This window comes from Vulpes vulpes, chromosome 10, assembly GCF_048418805.1.
Source record: "Vulpes vulpes isolate BD-2025 chromosome 10, VulVul3, whole genome shotgun sequence".
Lineage (NCBI taxonomy): Eukaryota > Metazoa > Chordata > Mammalia > Carnivora > Canidae > Vulpes > Vulpes vulpes.
This window is the reverse complement of record NC_132789.1, coordinates 10592595-10615771: the sequence shown is the minus strand read 5'-3', so window position 1 is coordinate 10615771 and position 23177 is coordinate 10592595. Positions and strand designations below refer to the sequence as shown.

Below are 23177 nucleotides of genomic sequence, written 5' to 3'. Positions count from 1 at the left end.
ATGCCACAGCGATATAAGCAGAGCTGGCTTTTGGTGCCTGCCTGGGGCCTGAGACAACTCACACCCCACTTGGTCATTTCCCTTCTGGTCTGTCCCAAGGTCAAGGGCTTTGCTCCTCCTTCTCACTCCCACTCCCTCAAGCTGAGACTGATGGGAGTCAGGGCTCCAGGGCAGGCAGCGGACAGACTAGCTGGGTCCCTATCCTGGAGCCTGGAAATGCTCTCACCCGGGGATTTCCACCCTCTCACTATGATCGTAGGACGCATGACCGGGTTCCCTTCCTCAGTGAAATCGTGCGGGGAAAACCGATTCATAGGAGATTCCTAAAAGGGCTGCTCTGGCTAGAACAAGAGCAGGGAGGCTGGCTCCTGTGTGCCTGACTTCTTATCCACCACCCCCTGCTGCCACTACCCCAGGTGACTCGCGAGGGAGTCTCAGCAGCGGGTTGAAAACCACAGTATTAGCCCAAAGTCCCGGCGATACTTCAGGTGCGGCCTAGGGAGGAAATATTCTCAACAACGGGCCAGTGCTGGTTGGAGCCTCCGCAGGAGATGGGCAGAGACTGGGGAGCGGAGGAGGGGTGGAAACCCTCTAAAACCTCCAAGACCACACAACACCCGCTCTGCAATCCTCGTCCTCTGAATTCCAATCCCTGCTCTCCAGCTGGGTGACTGTCGGAAGGTAACACACCCCTCCCAGCCTGGGCCTCCCCACCTGCAATAGTCATGATAGGACCGTGTTGGGGGGGGCTGCAGGTAATAAATGAGGTGCGGCAGACAGTTTAGCCAGCGATACACACGGAGCTCACTCCATACTCCATTTCTGTTGCTTTGACGCCCCACCCCACCCCCGCTTGTGGGGTGTGTGCTCCTGGGGGTGTAAGTACAACCCTCCTGTGCTTGGGTTTCCTCACCTGTAAAGGTGGGGGCGGTGATGCCGGACCTACCTGTACGCCGAGTCCCCGCGCATGTTGGGAAACCAGCGAGAGCACGTCAGGGTGCTTAATTAAGGCTTGGCACAACGCGGATACCTGCTAGGCAGGCCCGCGGCTGTTAGGGTCCTGCGGCGGACCGCGCTCCTAGCCCCGGGGGCAGCCACCCTGCGCGCCCGGGGCCCGTCTTACCCCGGCGGGATGGAGGCGCGTGCGCTCGCGCTGGCGGCGCGCTGGGGCCCGGGCCGGTTGAGGTTGTTCTGCCCCGGGGTGGGCGCGCCGCCGGGGGCGCTGGGGCTCCGCGGGGGCGCCCCGGGGGGCGGCGCCGGCTCGGCGGGGCCCGCGGCGGGCGCGGCCCAGAGCGCGGCGCCCGCGAAGGTGGCGCTGGGGCGCACGGCCAGCGCGCCCGGCGGCCCTCCCGGCGGCGGCGGCGGCGGCTGCGGGGGCGCGGGGGGCGCCTTGCGGCGCTGCGAGGCCAGGATGGCGTTGGAGGCGGCGCGCGTGCTGTTGACCAGCAGGCACTGCTGGCACGAGCAGGGCTGGCCCGAGCTGGCGCCCACGGGCCACGACTGCGACTTGGGGATGGAGCCGACGGTGAGCGGGTAGGCCAGGTCCAGGCGGCGGCGCAGGCGGCGGCGGCGGCGCGTCTGGCGGTTCATCTGGGACATGCTGTTGAAGTAGATGAGGTAGCAGAAGCCGAGCGACGAGAGGTCGAGCCACGGGTGCTGCTTCTCGTAGGCGTTCTGGATGGTGATGCAGATGTCCATGTCGTAGGCCGTCCACGCGCCGCCGTCGTTCTCCCACTCCCACACGATGCCCTTGCCCGGCGCCGACGACGGGTCGTAGAAGTTGCGCCGCACGGGCCGCATGGTGCCTGCGCCCACAGGGGACGGCGGTCAGGGCGCGGCGGGCGGGGCGGGGTGCTGGGGCCTGCACCCCGCCGGCCTCCGGCCTCACGCCTCCCCTCCCTCCTGGGGCTTCAGCTCAAGCCCCAGGCCCGAAGTCATCTATCTCTTCCCGCAACCACTCCCCCACTGGCTCGCTCCTTCCTTCCTTCCTTCCTTCCTCCCTCCCTCCCTCCTTCCTCCCTCCCTCCCTCCTTCCTTCCTCCCTCCCTCCTTCCTCCCTCCTTCCTTCCTTCCTCCCTCCCTCCTTCCTTCCTCCCTCCCTCCTTCCTTCCTTCCTTCCTCCCTCCCTCCTCCCTCCTTCCTTCCTCCCTCCCTCCTTCCTTCCTCCCTCCCTCCCTCCTTCCTCCCTCCCTCCCTCCTCCCTCCTTCCTTCCTCCCTCCCTCCTTCCTTCCTCCCTCCCTCCCTCCTTCCTCCCTCCCTCCCTCCTTCCTTCCTCCCTCCCTCCTTCCTTCCTCCCTCCCTCCTTCCTTCCTCCCTCCCTCCCTCCTTCCTTCCTCCCTCCCTCCTTCCTTCCTTCCTTCCTCCCTCCCTCCTCCCTCCTTCCTTCCTCCCTCCCTCCTTCCTTCCTCCCTCCCTCCCTCCTTCCTTCCTCCCTCCCTCCTTCCTTCCTCCCTCCCTCCTTCCTTCCTCCCTCCCTCCCTCCTTCCTTCCTCCCTCCCTCCTTCCTCCCTCCTTCCTTCCTCCCTCCCTCCCTCCTTCCTTCCTCCCTCCCTCCTTCCTTCCTTCCTTCCTCCCTCCCTCCTCCCTCCTTCCTTCCTCCCTCCCTCCTTCCTTCCTCCCTCCCTCCCTCCTTCCTTCCTCCCTCCCTCCTTCCTTCCTCCCTCCCTCCTTCCTTCCTCCCTCCCTCCCTCCTTCCTTCCTCCCTCCCTCCCTCCTTCCTTCCTCCCTCCCTCCTTCCTTCCTCCCTCCCTTCCTTCCTCCCTTCTTCCTTCCTTCCTTCCTTTTTCCTTCCTTCCTTCCTTCCTTCCTTCCTTCCTTCCTTCCTCCCTCCCTCCCTCCTTCCTTCCTCCCTCCCTTCCTTCCTTCCTTCCTTCCTCCCTCCCTCCCTCCCTCCCTTCCTCCTTCCTTCCCACCTTAGTTCCTGCATTCATATCTTCCTGGGTTTCCTTCATTCAACAATTCTTTCACTGGATCTTCCACCCATGCCTGCAGTCATCCCTTCTGCCCCTCCCTGATGCATGTCTTCTCACTCCCTAATTTAATTCATGCATTCAGCCATTCTCTCACTTACTGCCACCCTGTTTAAAAATGTGCCACCCCTCCACAAACTTCCTTTCCTCTCTCTCCATCCCTGCTTGGTTTTCTCCATCTGGCATAAGTTCTATTTTACAGATTTATCTTGTTTTCTGTCTCCTCTCGCTAGAATGTCACCAAGGCAGGGACTTCGTGTTCCTCACTGCTGCTGTATCCCCGGCGCCTGCACACAGTAGGTGCTCAGCGGAGAGTTGCTGAATGTCTGGATGCAGTCAGTAGTTCAGACTCGGATCATCTTTGGGTTTGGTCACTCTTGTGTTCCTTCCATCCCTCCATCTGTCCATCCCCCTTCACCCACCAATTCCTTTGTTTTTTATTCATCTGTTTGTTCACGTGTGCCTTCCTTGAACAGATATTTGCTGACCGCTCTTTGGGGGGGGGGGGACTCCACGCCGAGTGTACATTCAGAATGCACACAACCACCTGATAACCCCAGTCAGGTGAGCATTCTCACCCCCATTTAAAAAAAAAAAGGTTTTGCTCCCAAACACGACTTCATGTTTCCCAAAGCTCTAGGTGCTGAGAGTGAGGCTCCCTGGAACCCTGCATGAAAACAGAGATAAGGCAAGGTCCTGGCTGCAGGACTTCTCAGACGCTTTAGCCCGCTCTGTGCCTTGGGACCACTGTGGAGGGATTGCTTTGCCGGGTTCATTTGGCACACCTGACTGCTCCTCAACTGTGGCTAAGTCCCTTCAGTCTCCCTTAGTCTCGGAGCCTCATCTCAAAAATGAAGGTGATGCCAGCCCATGACGCACCTCCCACAGAGCTGCGGGGAGGATTGGGTGGGAATGGCCAGAGAGCCCAGGGGCTGGGCTGGGCACCAGTGCAGGGAGGCAGGCAGACTTCAAGTCCCACTGCCCAACTTGCCAGCTCTGTGCCTGTGGTGTGGTGACTCAACATCCCTGAGCTTCAGCTTTCTCATCTCTAAAATGGGCACAAGCCACCAACCCCACAACCCCCTTGTGGGGCTGTGAAAAGGATCACTGATGATTCCAAATTCCATCATTTCCAGACCCACCCTCTCCCTCTGAGAGCCAGACTTGCCAGCTGCCTCCTCGGCAGGTTGCTGTGGAGGCCCATCAGGCATCTCAAACTACCCCCTGCGAAAAGATCTGCTCTGATCTTTCCCCACCCTAAACCTGTTCCTCCTGAGGTGCTCCTCATTGTGATTGCTGGCAGCTCTATCCTTCCAGCTGCTTGGGCCCCAGTACCACCCCTGCCCCCAAACTTGGATTCATCCCTGACTTATCTCATACCTTATATCCAGTCTATTAGTAGAGGCAGTCACCTCTACCTTCAAAAACACTCCAGACCTGACCACTTCTCACTGCATTGATTCCACCTGGTCTAAACCACTGTTTCTCTCCTGCCTGGACTGTTGCAGTAGACTGATGACTTCTCTGCTTCTGCCTGTACCATCTGTAGTCTGTTTCCCACATGGCAGCCAGAGGGACCTTTTTTTTTAAGGCAAATCAGATTACATCTTTCTTCTGCTCAAAACTCTCCCATGGCTCCCCTCTCACTTGCAGTAAAAGTCAAAGTCCTCACTATGACCTACGAGGCCCCCATTGTCTACAAAGCTCCTACCAAGTCCCATGAGTCTACAGAATCCCGTCTTCCTCTCTGCCTTATTACCTACCGCCTCTCTCTGGCTCACTCCACTCCAGCTACCATGGTCTCCTTGTGGTTCCTCCAACAATCCAAGCACTGTCCAGCCTTGGGGTTTTGCAACTGCTATTCCCTCCACCTGGAATATGACTTAGTGGACCCTAGATGTTCTTATGGTTTCCTGCTTCCATTCTTTCGGGGCTCTGCTCAAGTGTCACCTCTTCAGAAAGACTTTCCCAGACCACCTTTCTAACACAGCTGTCCGGTTGTCCTCTTCTTACCTGGCTTTCTTTTTCTTCCTGGCACTCAGCACTACCTGATACGATATACTAATCTGCATACTTCCTTTATTCGCTGTCTCTTCCCATTAGGCTGTCAGCCCAAGAGGTCAGGGATCTTGACTGCTTTGCTCACTGCTGTATCCCCAGGGCCAAGCACAGAGCCTGGCAGGCAGGAGACCCTCACAACGTGGAGGGCATTACTGCTATTAACTGGCACAACCCCAAGGTGCCTGGCTGAGGGATCTGCAGCCAGATGGGTGGGGACCCACCATGAACCTTCCTGAAGACCCCTGCCTCCCCCCCGCCTCGCTCAGGCTTCTCTCCCGAGCATAGACTCTCCTTGACCTTCACTTGGATCCCTACCCAGGGCTGAAACAGCTTGTGCTCTGCTCTCCCCTCTGTCAGAATCCCAAGGGCTATGGACTACCCCTGCCTCCTGTCAACTGCCCAGACTCCAAGAGCTGGGAAAATCAAGGCAGAGAGCTGTAGTCATGGATGCGAGAGAGACATGTGAGGGTGGAGTCCCTGGACTCCTATATTGTTCAAGCCAATCACATGAACACCCCTCCGCCCCCGCTCCGCTGCCCTGTCTCCCGGGCTGCCTCATTCTGATGCCTGATTTATCATTTTAATTGAGTGTGTGCATATTGATTTTTTCCTTGACAATGCTGTTCCTCCAGGGCAGGCCTGAGAGGGGATTAGAGGCAACATTTCTGAATTCTGTTCCTGCTCTGCTCCTGAGTGCTGGTCTTCTCTCCCCAGAGCCTGTGTGCCCATCTGCAAAATGAGGGCTCGTGATAGATGGTCTTCAGGTCTGACATGTGTCAAGTACCACCATTAGCCTCCTAGTGAGGGTTAAGGCACCTTGTTACCTGAAAGGCGTAACCCCTGGATGGTAAGGGAAAGGATGGGAACTTGCTTTACTTAACCACCTCTGTGTGTCAAGTCTTGAGCTGGGCAGGGCAGGATCAGAGGTGGGAGGTGCACAGTGAAGTGGTTTAGAGACAACTCAGAAGTCTCACAGGCCATGTGCAAATCCTGGCTGCACACAAAGCCTCAGTGTCTTCATCTGTAAAATGGGGGTATGAATAAAAACCCCAAAGAAGTACTATAGGACAAAACAAGACGATGCTTGTCATAGGTGCCCAGCAGAGTGCTTGGCCCCTGTAAGTGCTCAATGAATGCTAACTAGGACAGTTGATATTATTACACACATTACCCACATGCCCTCTCTCCCCATCCTTATGCACTTGGTGAGCTCCTATTCATCCAACAAAACCCTCCACGTGTCCATCTCTTCCTGGACTTGCTTTTCTGTTTCTGCTGCTATGGCCGGCGTGTGCAGCTTTACACTGTACAACTGTCCTTGCATTGTCATGATTCATTTTTGTTCTTAATATCCCTCACTGGTTGATGACTTTCAGGAGGACAAGAACCAGGTCGGACCCATGCCTGCGTTCCCAGCACCAGGCACAGAGCCTGGCGCAAAGGAGGTGTCTGCAACGGAAATGGGCAAGCTACTTGGCACAGGTTGGGGCTCGGAGGGAGTGGAAAGGAGGAGGAGAGGCTGATGTCAATGGAGAGGGAGCAGAGACTGCAGCGGGAGCCAAAGCGCACACAGGTCCCCGGGGAAGGGGGGACAGGGCTCCAGAGGCCAGTGTTGGCCAGCTCCGCGACAAAGGACTCCGAGCCCCTCCCAGCAGGTCAGGCCCAGCCAGCCCAGGCGTCCCTCTCTCCAGGGCTCTATTTACCACGTATCGATTTTCCTGCCTGTTTACTGGTAGTTATTAAAGGCTGCGTCCCTGGAGTCCTTTTGAAACGAGATTGGAACCTGGAGAGCTGGAGTAATTAGGGCAGCTGCTGTGCTCCCTGCTGGGCCCTGCACCCTGCAATGCCTGCTGCTGCCCGCCTGCCCCTCCATCCACCTTGGGGCTCCGGCTGGCCGGGGACCAGGCTGAGGGGGGTCGGCTGGTTCCCCGGGGACATGCCTGGGCTGCGATCTTCAGATTTCTAGGGGAGCAGGAGCACTTCTCCTCCCCAGTGGCTTTGGCCTAGATTTTTGGCAACAACAATGGGTCTAAGATGGGGCTGGAGGTTCTTCAGCCTGGGAAACTGGGGGCCTGGAGACACAGCTGGTCTTTCTCACCCACCCACTCTGTTGAGTGTCCCTGAGCAGGACCACTTCCCTCTCGGGCATCCAGGGTACCCAGCACACCGACCACAGTGGTACGTACTCCCCCTGTGGCAGTTAGGAACCTGTGACAAGCACAGACCGCTTCTGGGCCTGTTTTTGTGTGTCTACTTTCGTTGTCTGTCCCCTAAACTCCCCTTTGTTTCTTAAGAATGTTTGGTTGAAAAATTTCAATCTTGTTCCAGCTGAACCGAGGCAAAAGGAGCTTTGGCCAAATGTCAGCTGGAGGATTTCAGGAGCTGGGCCCGCTGAGACCGGGCGTGGGGGTGGCCGCAGCCTCAGCCACTACAGCCAGTTGAGTGGTTCCCGCCTGGGGCAGAGACAAGGAGAGAGATGGAAACATGGTGGGGAGTGAGAGATAGGTAGAGAGGGGTGCAGAGAGACACACAGGCACAGAGAGACTGCCAAAGGGAAGCCAAGATCAAAATGGGAGATGTTGTGGCAGGTACCAGGAGAGCTGGGGGCAGCACGGGGAGCACGTGGGAGAGACACGAAGAAACAAAGCCCAGACCTAGAGACTGACGTAGTCACGGAGAGTCAGAGAGAACAAGAGGTGAAGCCAAGAGACAAGGAAGAGCCGGGAGGAGAGACGAGGGGTCTGACAGTAGCTGCAGCGAGCATTTACTGAGCACCCACTGTGTGCCAGATGCTGTGCTTGGCACTTTCCTTTACTAACTCATTTCTCCTTGCACACGGTTCCTTCCAGGGAGGGACCAGAATTATTCCTGCCTTACAGATGAGGCAACTGAGGCCCAGTGAAGTGAAACCTTGGGACAGCTGGGACTGATGCTCCATTCGTGGAGTAAAGGAAAGGCCATGTGGTACCAGTTCTCAGGGTTTCAACCCAGCTAAGCAGCAGCCTAGCCTAGGATACCTCCAGTGACCAGGAAGTCACTACCTAAGCTTTGCTCTCTGTAAGAGGTTTGTGCCCTGAGAATGTGGTGCTGGTCTGACCCCCTTTCTGGAGGTGGGCTGTGTGGGTGTCTAAGCACCCAGCTTTTGGCATTAAGAAGAAGTTGACTATAGAGAAGAGAGGGCCCTGCCCTCCTGCCTGCCCCTCAGCCTCCAAAGGGCTCCTCCCCCTGGACTGAGCCAGCCCCAATGGCCAGCAAGGAAGCACTCCCTCTGGGGGTGGCTTCCTGCCGGGAAGTGATCTCAGTTTGGGGGGCACCCAGACCCCAATGGGAAGGAGGGCCCCGTGGGAGGTGGTCATGGGACTTCCTGTCAGGTGGAGGGAGTCCTGCTGCAGGCTGAGGCCTGTGACCGGACACTGGGCAGTGGATTGAGCATGAGCCGAGCACCCACTAGATGCCGGGCCTCAGCTACTTTAGGGTAGCTGACTCCTCCACCAACCCAGAAGTAATCATAACACCAACAGCTCCCAGAGAACACACTTCTTGGCTTAGGTTCATGTAAACTCCTGTAATCCACATGACAGCCTAATGAGATAGGGAGATTATTACCCTATTTTAGGGGCAAGGAAACGGAGACAGACAGTGGTTTAGGAACATGTCCAAGGTTACGTGTGAGCAAGTGGTCTGGCCAGACCCCATGCCTGGTTGCCTGGCTCCCATCGCTGTCCCCTTCACCGCTCTGCTCTACTCCCACTAGCCCATTTTCCAGAGGAGGACACTGAGGCATGGAGGTCAGGCAAGGCACACCGCTGAGGCTCCAGCCTATTTGACCTTCCAGGATAGACGTTCTCTCCCTTAATCCCCAGTGCCCGTCTGCATGGCTGGCCAACACCCTCTGACAGCAGCAGCAACAGCTACAACCATCTCGATTTATCGACTGCTCCTGTGCTCGACCCCCAGCACAGGAGCACCCCCAGCACAGGGTCAGGGGTTTATGTGCGCCACCCAGTCTCCACATGGCCTTACAGGTACTAGCCCCATTTGGAAGATGGGGCAAGTCAGGCTCCTTGAGGAGATGAGGGGGTGTGGCTAAGGCAGGGGCCTGGCTGGGATTTGACTGGCAGGCTGTGGCCCCCAGGGCACGTCTCCCCCACCCCCCACCCTGTGATCAATAATCCCGCAGCATTCTGTTTGCCTTCAAACTCTCCCAGGGGACTCGTCAGGCAGAGCCGTGGCCCATTAGTGGTTTCTGCACATTTGAAGCTGGCCCAGGCTCCCCAGGGTCGGCTGGCAGCCAGGCCAGGGCAGTGGGGAGGGTGGGGAGGGGAGGGCCGGGCGGGCTGGGCTGGGTTGAGGGGCTGCGTGGTGCTGGATAGGCTACTGCCTTTAAATGGGTTTTGAAAGGCCCTCGCCCGAGAGGCTCCTGGCAGCTGGCAGCTGGCTGTGCCCACTTTATGGGCTGCGTGTGGGGCTTCTCGGTCACCTGGCTTCTGGCACACTTGGGTTCCGCCCCCCTGGCACAGCAGTGACAGCTACAAGTGGGAAATGAGGGGGTAGGGAATAGAAGAAACAGACAGTCTCCGTCTCCTGTGTGGCCCTGGGCAGCTGACCTGGCTGTTCTGAGCCTCTCTTTCCTCATCTCTGAAATACCCATAATGATAGTAGTAAATGCCCACAGAGGACCTACTACGCACCAGAGTCTGTTCTAAGTGCTTCACATATGCCAACTCTCAGTCCCCACAATGCTCTACAGAATGGTACGTTAGCATCATTGCATGGTCCAAATGCTGTAGCACAAAGAGGTGACATGACTTGCCCCAAATCACACAGCTACTAAGCTATTAAGCCAAGATATCACCCAGACGGATCTGAACTTCTACCCACTTCCACCGCCACCAGCCCGGTCCAAGCCACCATTATTGCTGGCCTTGACTACTGTAGTAGCCTCTGCCCTGTGTCCCAGCTTCCACCCTCTGCACCCTGCAGGCCATCCTCAGGTGGCAGCCAGAGCCAAACTCAAGTCTGACCACATCACACCTGTGCCCAATACCCATCAGTAGCTCCCTAGTGCCCTTAGGAATCACAAGCTGTCTGTACAGCCTCACACTCTAACCACACCAAGCTTCTAGTTATTTTCTGAACACACCGCATGCCTATGCCTCTGTGTATTTGCATTTGCCTCTGGCATTCCATCCACCTGCCCCATTCTCCGCCCTGCTGAGTTCCCAAGCAATCTCCCAGGTTCAGCTCAAGCACTGAGCTGAATTTTCTTTGCCATCCTTAGGGAGAATCACCCCCTCCTTGGGGCTCCCATAGCACCTTGCACTTGCAGTATCCCCGTTAAAGCACACAGCTCACTAAAATATCGAGGCTGTGTTCCCTCCAGCCTGGGAGCCTCTCAAAAGTTGGTCTGGCTTTCAGCCACCTTAGCATCCCCTGACAGCCTGGATCACAGGGATTGGCACTTGGAGAATGCTGGCTGAATGAAGGAAAGAAGGACCAAATACATGAGTGAACCTAAGTGAGTGCTACAAATGACTAGCTTGGAGATGGCAAGTTAGTGGTGGAAGGGAGTTTGTTCTCATCTGCATGTTATATTACATTTTTAAAAATGACCAGCATTCAAAAACTGGGCTAGACTCACTCAAGTCTGGATTTCAAAAATCCCAAAATATCCAAAGATGTGGCTGCAGGCACTGGCCTCCTTGGCAACCGTTAGCAGAAACTGAGTCACGGCCACCACATGCACGATTTCAAGTATTTATTGAGCACCTACTGTGTACCAAGCACTAGAGAGCAGCAAGATGAAAACCTTTGCCTTCCCAGCCCCTGCACACACTTCTGTTAGCTGCTGAGGCTCTGTAGGCATCTGAATTTTCAGCCTCTGTCAAAATGGGGAAACTGGGTCCCAGAAAGAAAAAGGACGTGGCCCAAATCACATAGAAATTAGATGCAGGACAGCCCAGGTGGCTCAGCGGTTTAGTGCCGCCTTCAGCCCAGGGCCTGATCCTGGAGACCAGGGATCGAGTCCCATGTCAGGCTCCCTGCATGGAGCCTGCTTCTCCCTCTGCCTGTGTCTCTGCGCGCCCCTCCCCCCCCTCCGCGTCTCTCATGAATAAATAAATAAAAATTAAAAAAAAAAGAAATTAGATGCAGATCTTGAACTCAACCCCTTCTGTTACTTCCACAGGACCAGGTGACTAGACGTTGGCATGAATGAACCTTCATTCTCCAGGAGAGAGGAGCCAAGGAGAGCCCCATAATGGTGTGATTTCAGGTAAATTGTATGCTTCCTCTGGTGTGTTCTGCTTGCAGTTGGAAGAAGAGGGGACAGAGGCTCAGCAGTGGTGGGGCACAGCCTGTCATCGGGAGGAGAGGTGGCTATGCTGCAGCTGCTGCCAGGACTGTCCTGGCCGCCAGCACTGCCTCCTTTGATTGTCTTGTCCTTTGTTCTGCATTTCAGGGCAGTCAGCTCCAGGGCCAGGTGCCAGACTCCCTCCCATACCCCATCATCGGCCTGCTACTACTGCCAGGGCAGGTGGAGGTAGCAGCCTGGAGCAGCTCCAGAGGTACAAGGGGAGGAGCCCAGAGAGGGAGAGGAGCTTAGCCAGGGTAGCAGATCTGGGTGACAGCCACACAGGATCCAGAGGAAACTGAGTCCTCAACCTGGTAGCTCGTGGGGCCCCAAGGTCATGAATAGCCCCACACCCTGGGACCTCCTTGGTGCCTGGCCTCCTGGATCACACCAGATAAAAGGGCCCTGAGGGCAGGGGTTTGTCTGTGCTGTTCACTGCTGCAGCCTCAGAGCCTAGGACAGTGCCTGACACATAGCAGGTGCTCATGACATTCCTGCTGCATGAATGAAGGAATTAATACTAACTACAATCCCTCGAGATAGGTGCTGCTGTTGGGTCCACATTAGAGAGGAGGAAGGGAGGCTGGGGAGGGAGTGCTGTTTACTCAAAGCCACAGGCCTGCCCCTCCTCTCCTGGCCTATAGGGAACCTGGAGCCTGGGCCTCACCAGCAACACTCCCTGAAGCAGCCAGTTCCAGGTTTTGGACCCCATGTCCTCAGTGGGTATTGGCCAGGGGCAGCCGGGGACAGGTGAGGGTATCAGTGTCAATCAGAGGCTGTGTGGGCTATGTGGTAGGGGGATGACTGTCTTAGGGCCTGGAGGCTGTCCTGGGAGAGGCTACCCTGGGGTGTGATGCAGGAGTTAGTGGGAGGAGGGAGGCCCTGGGAGGCGTGGATGTTAGGGGAGGGGAGCTGGGGAAGCCCCAGGGCACCCTCCACACCCTGAGAACTCCACTACACTGGGGACGGGAACTAGGGACCCCACCACTCAGGGCCTGAGTGGGCACCACAGCTATGACCAGTCCCACCCCATCGCCTCCCCACCCTGACCCCTCCTCATTAGCCTCCAGTCATGTGTTCTATCACCTCCCCATCAGAACTCCCATGCCTTCTCCTTCACTCCTCATTATCTTCTTTCCACCCTCCACCCCTGACCCCCCATAGAACCCCTACTGTCCTCTGTCCCCACCACGACAGCCACTATGACTCTCCCTGACACTACCACACCACCGCCTGTATCACGCCCGGACTCCACCTTACTGTAATAGCAGATCAGTCCCCTGCCCCCACCTCGGCGCTCACCACCTCCCTCACCTCTGGGTCAGACTCCAGAGCTCCCTTAGAAGGAGGAGGCTGGGAGGTTGGGAGAAAGCAAGGGAAGGATAGAGAGAGGAGAAGGAGGGGCAGGGGACAGGAGAGGAGGGGGAAAGGGCTGGCTGTGAGGAGGATCTGACCCAGGATCCCCCCACCACACCCCAAGCCCCTGCAGGTATGGGCGGGGCGCTGGCAGCGCTGTCCAAGGTGCTGGGGCTGCCAGGCCTGGCGCTAGGTGGGTGTGCAGACCTGGATCTGAACGTCCCACCTACCTCTTCCTAGCTCAGGTGGGTGGCTCCCCACCCTCTGAGCCTCAGCTTTGCTGTGTGAAAAATGAGGTGATGCCTACTGGCTGGGCAGAGGGAGCCCAAAGGACGGTAAGGATGTGCTTGTGTTAGCCCCCACCCAGCCTGTTTCAGCTCTGGCCTCCAAGGGCCTGTGATTAACGAGGCTGGTCCTGCAGCATGGCTCTGGGTCCCCTGGGACCGTCCGCTAAAGGGCAGCAGCTGGCAGCCCTGTGATGCCCAGTGGGACCCAAGACGCCTCCCTGACCCCCTCCTCTCTTCTGTCACAGCCTACCTCTTCTACCTGGGCCTGAGGTCTCATCCAGGACCATGCTGATGCTGCTCCCTCCACCTGGAAGTGTTCCTCAAACAGAACTTGTCTCAAGGAAGTCCTCTCTCTCCGAGCCCCCAGGCTCACCCTGCCCACTTCACCTTCACCTGGCTGAAGGCAACTTGCACCTCTCCTATGGAGCATTTCGATGTTTTTCCTAGTTGAGCATGAGTGATAACTATGTGCAAAGTAACAGCCTTCGTGCTTTTCCCTATATTATTTCATTTAATCCTCATGATACCCCTCTGGTAGGGACTATTGGACTATTGTCATTCCCACAGAGGAGAGGACTGAGGCTTCCGGAGGTTAGGGAGTTTGGCCATGGTCACACACAGCCAGCAAAAGGCCAAGCTGGAATTTGGCTCCCTGTCTGAGTCAGAGCGTTCAACTGCTATTCCCATACTACGTATCTGCCTTTGACTTTACCAGACTCTGAGATCAATCTGGCGAGGGTCGTGTCCCTCTCTCTGAGTCCCCAAGACCCGGCCCGGTGCCTGTCACTGAGTAGGCACCCCTGAACTGTCAAATAAAAGTGAAAATGAGTTTACGTTATCAGAAGAGGCTCTTGGAGCCAGAAAAGCGGCCAGAGGCCAAAAGTGGTGGAAATGTAGGCAGCGTAACAGGTGGTAGTGGGAGACAGCCATGAATGGATCAGTTGGACCTGTTGCCACCATGGGACAGACCCCTCCCTGCCCAAATACACATCATCCTTCTTGCCTCTGCTGGTAAGCCCAGCTGCAGGAGCCTTCCAGATTGGCTGAGAGAAGGTCCCAAGGGGTCCTGTAACTAGGGAGCTGGTCCCAGAGGCCTCTGGGGTTGCAGAGGCCGCTCCTGCCCTGGTAAAGACCCTGACAACAAGCCCCAACAGAGCTCCCTTCTCTGGGAGAAGAGGGAGGAGACTCTCAGCCCAATACCAAATGTCACCTTGTTCTCCATCCCTGAGACTTGTCTGAGAGGCCTGGATTCCAGCTGGGGGCTGAATGGCTGTGTGACCTTTGGGCAAGTCACTATCTCTGGGCCTCAGTCTCTCTATCTGTAACAATGTCCTGCCTAGGAGTCTAAATTCTCACCAGAATTTAGATGCCTGGTGATGGCTGTGCCAGACAGGAAATTCCCATAAGGGCAGTGACCAGGACCATGTGGAGCCCAAGCGACCTGGAGAACGAATGATGTAGGCTTGGGAGACACTGAAATTAGCCACCCCCTGTCACTCCAGCCCTGAGGTTTGGGAGTGCTGGTGCAGCCTGCTTCGAGCCTGGGGGACGGCAGTTGTGGATGGTCCCTGGCCTGGCCTCTCCTGGCCTCAGCTGTCCCATCTACAGAATGGGCTGCCCTAAGTCACTCTAGCAGCAGAGGGAGAAGTGAATGGGAGACACCAAGTCAGAAAGGTGGCCTGTCCCTCTGTCCCCCGCCATGTGAGTCCAGGAGGAAAATCCAGGCTCGTGAGGCCCCAACAGCAGGATGGGAGGCAGTTATCTTCAGGGAAGTTATGGCCTTGCAAGGGAGGCAGAAAGTGGTTCCCAAATGATCTCCCCACTGCTAGTGGGAGCCACCTCCTCTCCCTGAAGGCCACCGTGGCTCCCAGGTCCAGCTCTGCTCCCAGTTGCTGTACCCACCCAGGCAAACCCATTGACCTTGGTTTCCCACTCGTGAAATCTTGACTTGCCTGTGGTAGGGGGAGCTTAAGCCCAAGGAAGATGAGGAAAGCTTTGGGGAAGCAGCAAGATGCAGCTCATGATATTGCCGAGCACACACCTGTGAAGGGGCACCTGACGTATCCCTCGCCTACCTCTGACTCTGGCTTCCAGCCCTATGCCTGGGACACCCCTGCGAGGGATCTCACATCACGTGGTTCCAGGGTCACGGCATTCCCCCTACACGTGGGCTCTGGGCCTGCAGAGCTTCAAAGGGAACCCCACCTTCCATGGGGAGAGATGAAAACAGTCCAGCAGGGAAGAGGTGAGCGGACACCAGCTGAACAAACAGAAGCCCCCATGGGACCGGGCCTGACCCCTCTCCTGTGGTCCGAGCCTGACACCTGGGCTTCCTTCCGCTGGATGTGTGACAGGCACAGAGATAGGGTATGCGTGTGTCCGTGGCATACAAGCGGGTTGGTGCCGGGCACATGTATGCACACGCATACGCGCTCTGGTGCACACCACGAAGTGTGTGGCTCAGTATATGCTGTGCCGGGCAGGCTGTGGCTGTCTCACGTCCGGGGCAGGTTAAGAACACAAGGGAGCAGGGGTTGGTGAATCCTAGCCCACGAGCCACATCTGCCCACTGCCTGCTTTTGCACAGCTCCTGAGCCAAGCAGTGGCTTTTACATTTTTAAATAGTTGGAAAAAAAAAAAAAAGAACATTTCATGACTTGTGAAAATTCTATCCATTCAAATTTTAGTGTCCACAACTAGTTTTATTAGAACATAGCCACATGTGCTCATTTGCTCACCGTCTGTGGCTACTTTTATACTGCAATTGCAGAAGTGAGCGCTTACAACAGAGACATATGACCCATAAGGGGCTAAGATATTTACTATCTGACCTTACCAGAAAGGCTGTCAGCTTCAGTGTTAGGGCACTAGCAAAGCTGGGGCACACTACTACTTCCCCCCAGAACAAGTTAAAGTCCAGCTTCAGTGAGCTTATCAAGATTTTTACAGTTAGGGGCACCTGGGTGGCCCAGTGGTTGAGCATCTGCTTTTGGCTCAGGGCGTGATCCCGAGTCCTGGGATCAAGTCCCACATCGGGCTCCCTGCATGGAGCCTGCTTCTCCCTCTGCCTGTGTCTCTGACTCTTTCTCTGTGTCTCTCATAAATAAATAAATAAATAAAATCGTTTAAAAAAATTTTACTATTAGGGACACCTGAGTGGCTCAGTGGTTGAGCGTCTGCCTTTAGCTCAGGTCATGATCCTGGGATCGAGTCCAGCATCGGGCTCCCCATAGGGAGCCTGCTTCTCCCTCTGCCTCTGTCTCTGCCTCTCTGTCTTGTTTCTTATGAATAAATAAATAAATAAATAAACACAATATTTAAGGAAAAAAAAGATGAAGAAGAATTTTACAATTAGAATATCAATATAGGAGCTGTGTTCATTTCAGTACATATATGTGAGCTTTGGGTTTTCTAACTGTATATTGTATCGTGTGTGTGTGTGTGTGTGTGAGAGAGAGAGAGAGAGACAGAGTGAGAGAGAGAATCATAATCTTTTCAAGATTTAGCATTTCCTACCCATCTCCTGTGCATCCATAGTGTTTAATACATGCGAGGCACATGGTGGGTGATTAGTCAATGTTTGCGGGATAAAACAACAGGCTTGGTTCTCCCCATCAACCCAACCACCTACTAGCAAGGCAAAACTCTTGCTCATTTCATAAATGTGTAAACTGAGGCACAGAGAGCTAAGGATACCAGCTTGAGGCTCTCCCCTGGACCATAAACAGTGAGAACAAGATGTCACTGTCTTACTTCTGGGAGAGGCAGGGGGCACACCATAACATGTCTGGTGGGGAGGCGTTTAGCCCCTCCCTCCAACACTGTTCCACAACCAAGGTGACCCACCCTCCACCCCATAGGTTTCCAGGCCTTCCTCCCTCGCTGGGGGGTTTTGGCAGACTCCCAGCAGCCTGTTGAGTGATAAGTGTTTTTTTCCCTTTTCCGGCTAACAGGGGGCAGGTGTGGGTGAACAGCTCTGGGGAGGAGGTGCAGAGAACTGGGGGATTCGGCAAGGCTGAATCCTGAGAGGGGTGCCATGGAGAGTAAGGGGACTATTGGAGGGGGAAATGGAGGCAGTTTGGGGAGCTAGGAGCCGAAGTGGGGGTGCTAGGAGAAAAGAGGGGACCGAAAGGGGATCAAAGACTGAGTGGCCAACTTGGCAGCCCTGGATGGGGCTACCCCTCCCTCTAAGGACCACACTCCAAGCCAGGCCCTGGAACACTTTCATGCCCAGTGCTAGTTCTCAACCTGCGGAAAGCCAAGCACCAAGCCAAAGAGAAACCCACCTCCTCCTGATGTCAGACCCCTGCCCTGCGCCAGAGAAGGTTTGGGGATAAACCAGATGAATAGGGCAAGGGATGCCTATCATTTCTCACTTTTCTATCAGGGACTCAGTGCCTCTCTGGAAGAATGGGCAGGAGGGTTCAATGGTGATCTTCTCTACAGTCGTGAGGAAATTCATAGCCCTTCTCGTGACTGTTCAAGCTCTGCTCCAGGTCTCCTCTTGCACCACCTTCTCGTTCACTGCACTCTAAACACAGTGGGCTTGAATGTACTCTGCTCCTTTCTGCCACAGAGCCTTTCACTGGCTGTTCCCTCTGCCTGGAACCCTGCTCCCTTCACTCATTCTTCAGATCTCCATTCACGCACCACTTCCTCAGATTAACCTTCCGTCACCACCCCTTCACCAGGTTTATTGCATGTTCTCCCACCTGCAACTGATTATCTGTGCATTATGTGTTTGTTTGCTCCCTGGGACCTGCAGTGTAGGTCCTCTAGTGTAGGTCCCCCAGCAAACCTCTATTCAGGACCCTGCCTGTCTTGTTCCATGCATTTTTCTAGTGCTGAGCACAGGGTCTGACACACAGCGAGATCAATAAATGATTGTGTGGTAGTATGAATGGATGCCTGGCACCACCAGTGACTGAGATCAGTGCCTGGAATTATGGAAACAGATATACTAAAACCATGTATTATGAATTCATCTGTGTTTCCACACTTGGTGAGCAATCGGTAGGCACCAAGCAATGTTCTAGAGCATAGCTGTCTCCTAGAACTTTCTGTGATAAGGGCAGTGTTCTGGATCTGTGCTGTCCAATATGGTAGCTGTGAGACACATGTGGCTATTGCCCCACTTGAAATGGGGCAATAATGGGACTGAGGGACTGAATGTTAAAACTTACTAAATTTTAACTGATGTGAATTTAAATAGCCACATGTAGTTGGTGGTTACCGTACGGAACAGCTCTAGAGAGCAGGGAAGTGACCTACTATCTTCAAGGCTGTTACAGGCAGTTCAACCAGGGATTCACAGGAACTCCCCCAAACCTCCATCAGCTGATCCTTGGGTTCAAACGTGCCAAGGATTCTTTGGCAGCTCCCTTGAGGCAGGCACTCACCATCCGCCACTGCCCACCAAGCTTGTCAAAGACCACCGAGCAACAATGACTCAGAGAGATCTCCACAGCGATGGCATGCTTCCAGAACATGAATGCTGAGCGTGGATCTCACCATCTTTATCACTATCATCACCTATCACACAGCCACTACGAATGCCACCAACCTCATTTTCTCCATCATTACTGCCCCATCACAACACCCTCCCCCCATGAAAACCACCAGCACAACCATCAATGCCACCACCACCAATTCCACAATCAACACTACCATTGGCAACACCACCAACACTGACCCCACCATCACCCCCACCACACCATCCCAATACCACCAACATCTGGAGCCACTGCAGGAAACCAGTCAAGAGCACTGGCTCTCGAATTCAATCACCTGGTCTTAAATCCCGGCTCTGAGTTTAAATGATCTGTTTCTGCGAGACTCAGTTTCTTTATCTGTAAAATGGGACTAACAATAATGATAATAATAATTATTATTCAATAATAAGACTTGGTGTCTGTGATTGTTGGAACAGAGTCAAATGAGAAAGTGCATGGAAAGCCCCGTTCCTGAGTGCTAACGCTTTTCTAGGTCCTGTGCTCGCTCAGTGCGCACAATTTCATCTAATCCTCACACAGTTGTGAGAGACACTGACCCACCGATTTTACAGATAAGGAAGCTGAGGCTGAGAGAGGTGATGTGACTCACCTAAGGTCCTACAACTAATACAAAAGGCTGCACTGGAACCCAAGTCTTCATCTGGACTAGGCTAGGCTGCCCCTTTTGGGAGCCCAGCAAGGTTGGACCAGCACACCAGCCTCCCTGCAGTTCCAGTCTCCCTCCTCGGGAATGCTGCAGGGATTTTAGCATCCCGCCATGAAGGGTGGTGGTGTGCTAGTGATGCTCTGTCTCAGTCTCAGCCTGGCCCGACAGGTGAGGTGGGGTGGGGTGGGGTGGGGTGGGGTGGGGTGGGGACGAGTCTGCTCACCTGTATCCTGGCGAAACTGGTGCATGGACTGCAGGTCGATGATGTAGGGCACCAGCTGGGCATCCACCTGCCCCAGGACCACAGAACCGCGGGCGTCCTCTTTGAGCACATTCTCGATGTGGTGGCACACGGTGGCCGTGTAAGGCCGCCAGCGGCTGTGCTCATTTAGCCACTCCCACACTACCACCCGGGCCACATTCTGCGGTGGGAAGCCCAGGCCGCTCACCGGCATCATCACACCCTGGCCTGGCCTTGACATGGCCGCTGCTGCAGCCTCAGGGGCCAGGGCCCCACTCTTACTGGCCCAGCTCCTTCTGGGCCTGGGGACCGGCAGGGAACGTCCTCTCCCCTCGGGGGCAGCAAGAAGCCAACCGCTGCTTCCTTTCTAACTCGGGTCCTCTCCCAGGCCCGGAGGCCTCAGTCAAGGGAGTGTGGGGTGGTGCTCCGGGCTCCAAGGACCCCTCCCCCCAGCAGTGTCTGGGCGAAGGTGCTGCTCTGGAAAGCAAGTGTCTCTTTTATGACTGGGGAAACGCTGCTCTCAATTCCCTGGCTGCCTCGGCTGGCTCGGGAGAGGGAGTAAGGCAGCCGCCCCTACTCTAGGTCGTCTCTTTCCAGCTGGTCTCCAGTCACTTCTTCCCAGCCGGCCCCGCAGGGCCTGTCACCCAGGAGGCCGGGCCAGCCTGCTGGCTCTGCGGCGCCCCGCCGGCCCTCTGCGCTCCCAGCTGCGTCCCAGCCGCTGCGCCCGGCTCCAACGGGGCTGCTCGCCTGGCCTCGGGCCCGCCCCTCCGACGGCTCCTGCTCACGGGGGCGTCCCAGTCCCCCTCGTCCCCGCTCCGCACGGCGTCCCGGTAGGCCTGGGTGGCTGAAGATCGCACCGGGGAGGGCGCGCCGCGTACCCCTGGCCCGCCCGCCGGGCTGCGGCTTCGGAGCTGGGCGGGGGGACGAGGGGGGCGGGGGCCCGTGGGCACGCCCCACCCCACTCGTGCTCGCGACCTGCCGGGAGACAAGAAGCGGAGAGGGCCCTTTAAGAGGAGAGCGCAGCACCCCCTCCCCCTTCCCGGGAGAGCGCTCGGCTGAGAACAATGGGGCACCGATGGGGGGGCCGGCGAGGGGGGCTTCAGGGGGTCGCCGCCCGCGTTCCCCGGGGGCAGGCCCGAAGGGCGGGCTGGGGCCGGGGGCGCGGCTTTCCGAGGCTCCTCGCCCGCGGCGCCCCCTCCTCAGCTCCCCGAGCGTTCCCGTCCCCGGGGCCCGCGCCCGGGCCGGGATGCAGGGTGCGCGGGGATGCGCGGGGATGCGCGGGGATGCGCGGGGATGCGCGGGGATGCGCGGCGCTGCAGGCGCGGCCCAGGGCCCCTCGGGGGTCGCGTCACCGAGGAGGCGAAGCCAGAGCCGGGTCGTCGCTGCCTCCCGCTCTGGGGGTGCCAGCGCCCCCTCCCCAGCCCAGACCTCCCCAGCGGCGCCGGCCCCCTGCAGGAGTCGGGGGTGGGGTCCCTCAGCACCCCGCGCTCTCACCGCCTCTCCGCTGTGCTGCCTCCTTCTCCGCTGGCGCTCCAGCACCGCCGCCTCCTGGGCTCCCCCCGGAGTGGGGGGGAGCTGCGGTCCCGCCTCCGCGCCCTGTCCCTCCCAGGCCCCGCGGCCGCCGCACGCCGGGGCGCTGGGCTTTCCGCGCGCGGACAGACTGCCCCGCCGACCGACGGACGCACGCGCCGGCTCTGGACGCCGGGATCCCGCGGGTGGGAGGCGGCCGCGGCCGCGCTCGGGGAGGGGCGGCGGAGGGGGCGGAGAAGGAGGAAGGGGAGGAGACAGACCGGGCCGAAGCGCCGCTGGCGCTGACACGCGAGTCCGCGGGCGCCCCAAATCCTCGGCTAGGCCGGTCTGGGACCCCAGGCAGGAAGCCAGGCTTGGAGTGAGGTGTCTATGGGTCTCCTGCTTGAATCCTAGTCGTCTTCACATTCCAGCTGCCCATCCCAGGGCCTGGAACCCAATAGGTGCTCAATAAGTGCTTGAGTGAATGAATGACCACGATCCAGAGACTGCCCAAAGGAAGATCTTAGAGGACTCCAGGGTGGCTTTCTCTTCTCCTTCCACTGTTCTGGGGGAGGGGAGTGAGGAGGGGCGAACAAGGCCCATTTCTATGCCAGATGGAATCATGAACCAGAAGTGTACACGTGGGAAGACTGAGGCCCAGAGAGGGTAAGACACAGCCAGGATCACACAGCAGGTTTGAGCAGTGCCCAGACATCAACCCAGAGCTGATCTTCCTCCCAGCACCCAATTAGCCACTTCAGAGCCTACTTCCTCAAAGCACCCACCTGCTCCAGGTGAGTGGGATTGCAACAGCATCTTCCGCGGAGGGGAGTTTAGGGGACCTAGGCCAGGAGGAAGAGACCTTGGAGGAAGGTAAGGTGAGATCCTCCACCATCTCATCCACAGCTGCCTGCAAACAATAGGTGCTTAATAAATGCTGACTGAGGGTTGGCTGAATGGAAAGGCAGGCAGGTGATGGCAGCAGCTCCAGTGTTAACAGGGACAGCCAGCTTGCCTTCCTCTGGGAGGCTGGATGCAGCTGGAGGGGGGTGGACCACCCGAGGCTTGCGGGTGTTTAGATTAGGGAAGATGAAGGATGTGTCCGGGAACTCCAGCCTGGGTGACAGATGGGGGTCAGCGGCCTGTTTGGGAGCCTGCCCAGAGCGGCCCACGCTCCTCTTCCTCCCCAAAGCAGTTGCTGATAAACTAGGTGAGGTCAGGGGAGGACTGGTCAGGGGCGCTTTCCCAGAACCAAACTCCAGTTCCCCAGCCAGCTGGAGTGACCTCCCCTCCCCAGGCTCCTGCTCTGTCCTGAAGCCCAGTGCCTGATGGGCTTTCCCAGATTGAGTCAGTGATTCTGCTTGCTTGTGCCTGCCCAGCTCTGTGTGAGGACAGGGCCAGCTCTGCAGTGGTAGCGATCCACCAGGATCGCCGAACCCTGGGATTTAGTCTAGGGTGGCTTTACCGGGTCCATAAGGGCCCCCCTCCCCCATTACAGACAAACTTACGTGTCTGTGCATTTCTCTGAGAAGATGGGCTTTGGCTTTCAGAGATTCTTCTCCAAAGAGCTTGTGACTCAAAAGATGCTCAACAACCTTATGTTACAGATGGGGATCTGGGGAGCCCAGGGTGGGGAAGTGACTGATTCAAGGTCACATGGAAATTTAGCAGCAAGTTAGAAAGAAGAAGCTGAGACCCTGGACCGTATAATGCTATTTAAGGTCTGACTGAACGCCACTTCCTCCAGGAAGCCTTCCTTGAACTCATTCCCATCTTCCTCTGTGTTCCTTTGCCCATACCGTGATGTGACAGCCTGTGTGTCACCATTAGCCACTTCAGTGCTGTTCCTGCTAAAGTGAAACATCCATGAGATGAGGAACTGTGTCTTATTTGTCTTGTGTGGTGTGGTTATCACTGAGTACCTATTATGTGCCAGGAGCCTACGTACTACTACTCTTCAAAATTGCCCTACAAGTTGGAGAATATTGTCTTCACTTTACAGATGTGGGGTAAAACCCTCCCAAAGCTCAAAGAGGTTAAGTGATTTGCCCAGGTTCCCATAGAGAGTAAGTAGCAGAGCTGGAGTTTGAATCCCAAACCCTTTTGCAACTCCTACAGCACCATGCTGCCTCTGTGTTTGTTGAGTGACTAATGAATGGCATCCAGCTGAGGATCTGGTGCAGCCTGGCCCTGATGGCCCCTTTCCACTGGACTGTGGAAAATCTGAAACTGCAAAAGCCTA

The 23177-nt window shown here is 56.6% G+C and overlaps 1 protein-coding gene across 1 annotated transcript in view; it reads right to left on the bottom strand.

The window, feature by feature from the left end:
- DTX1 (deltex E3 ubiquitin ligase 1) overlaps positions 1 to 20104 on the bottom strand; it is a 35185-nt gene extending 15081 nt beyond the window's left edge. The window contains exons 1-2 of the mRNA XM_026018906.2: positions 19409 to 20104; positions 1124 to 1805 (exon numbers count right to left, since the gene is read on the bottom strand). Coding sequence (XP_025874691.2) covers positions 1124 to 1805; positions 19409 to 19667 — 941 coding nt within the window. The 5' untranslated portion in view covers positions 19668 to 20104. The remainder of the gene's footprint in view (positions 1 to 1123; positions 1806 to 19408) is intronic.
- Between the last annotated feature and the right edge of the window lie 3073 nt (positions 20105 to 23177).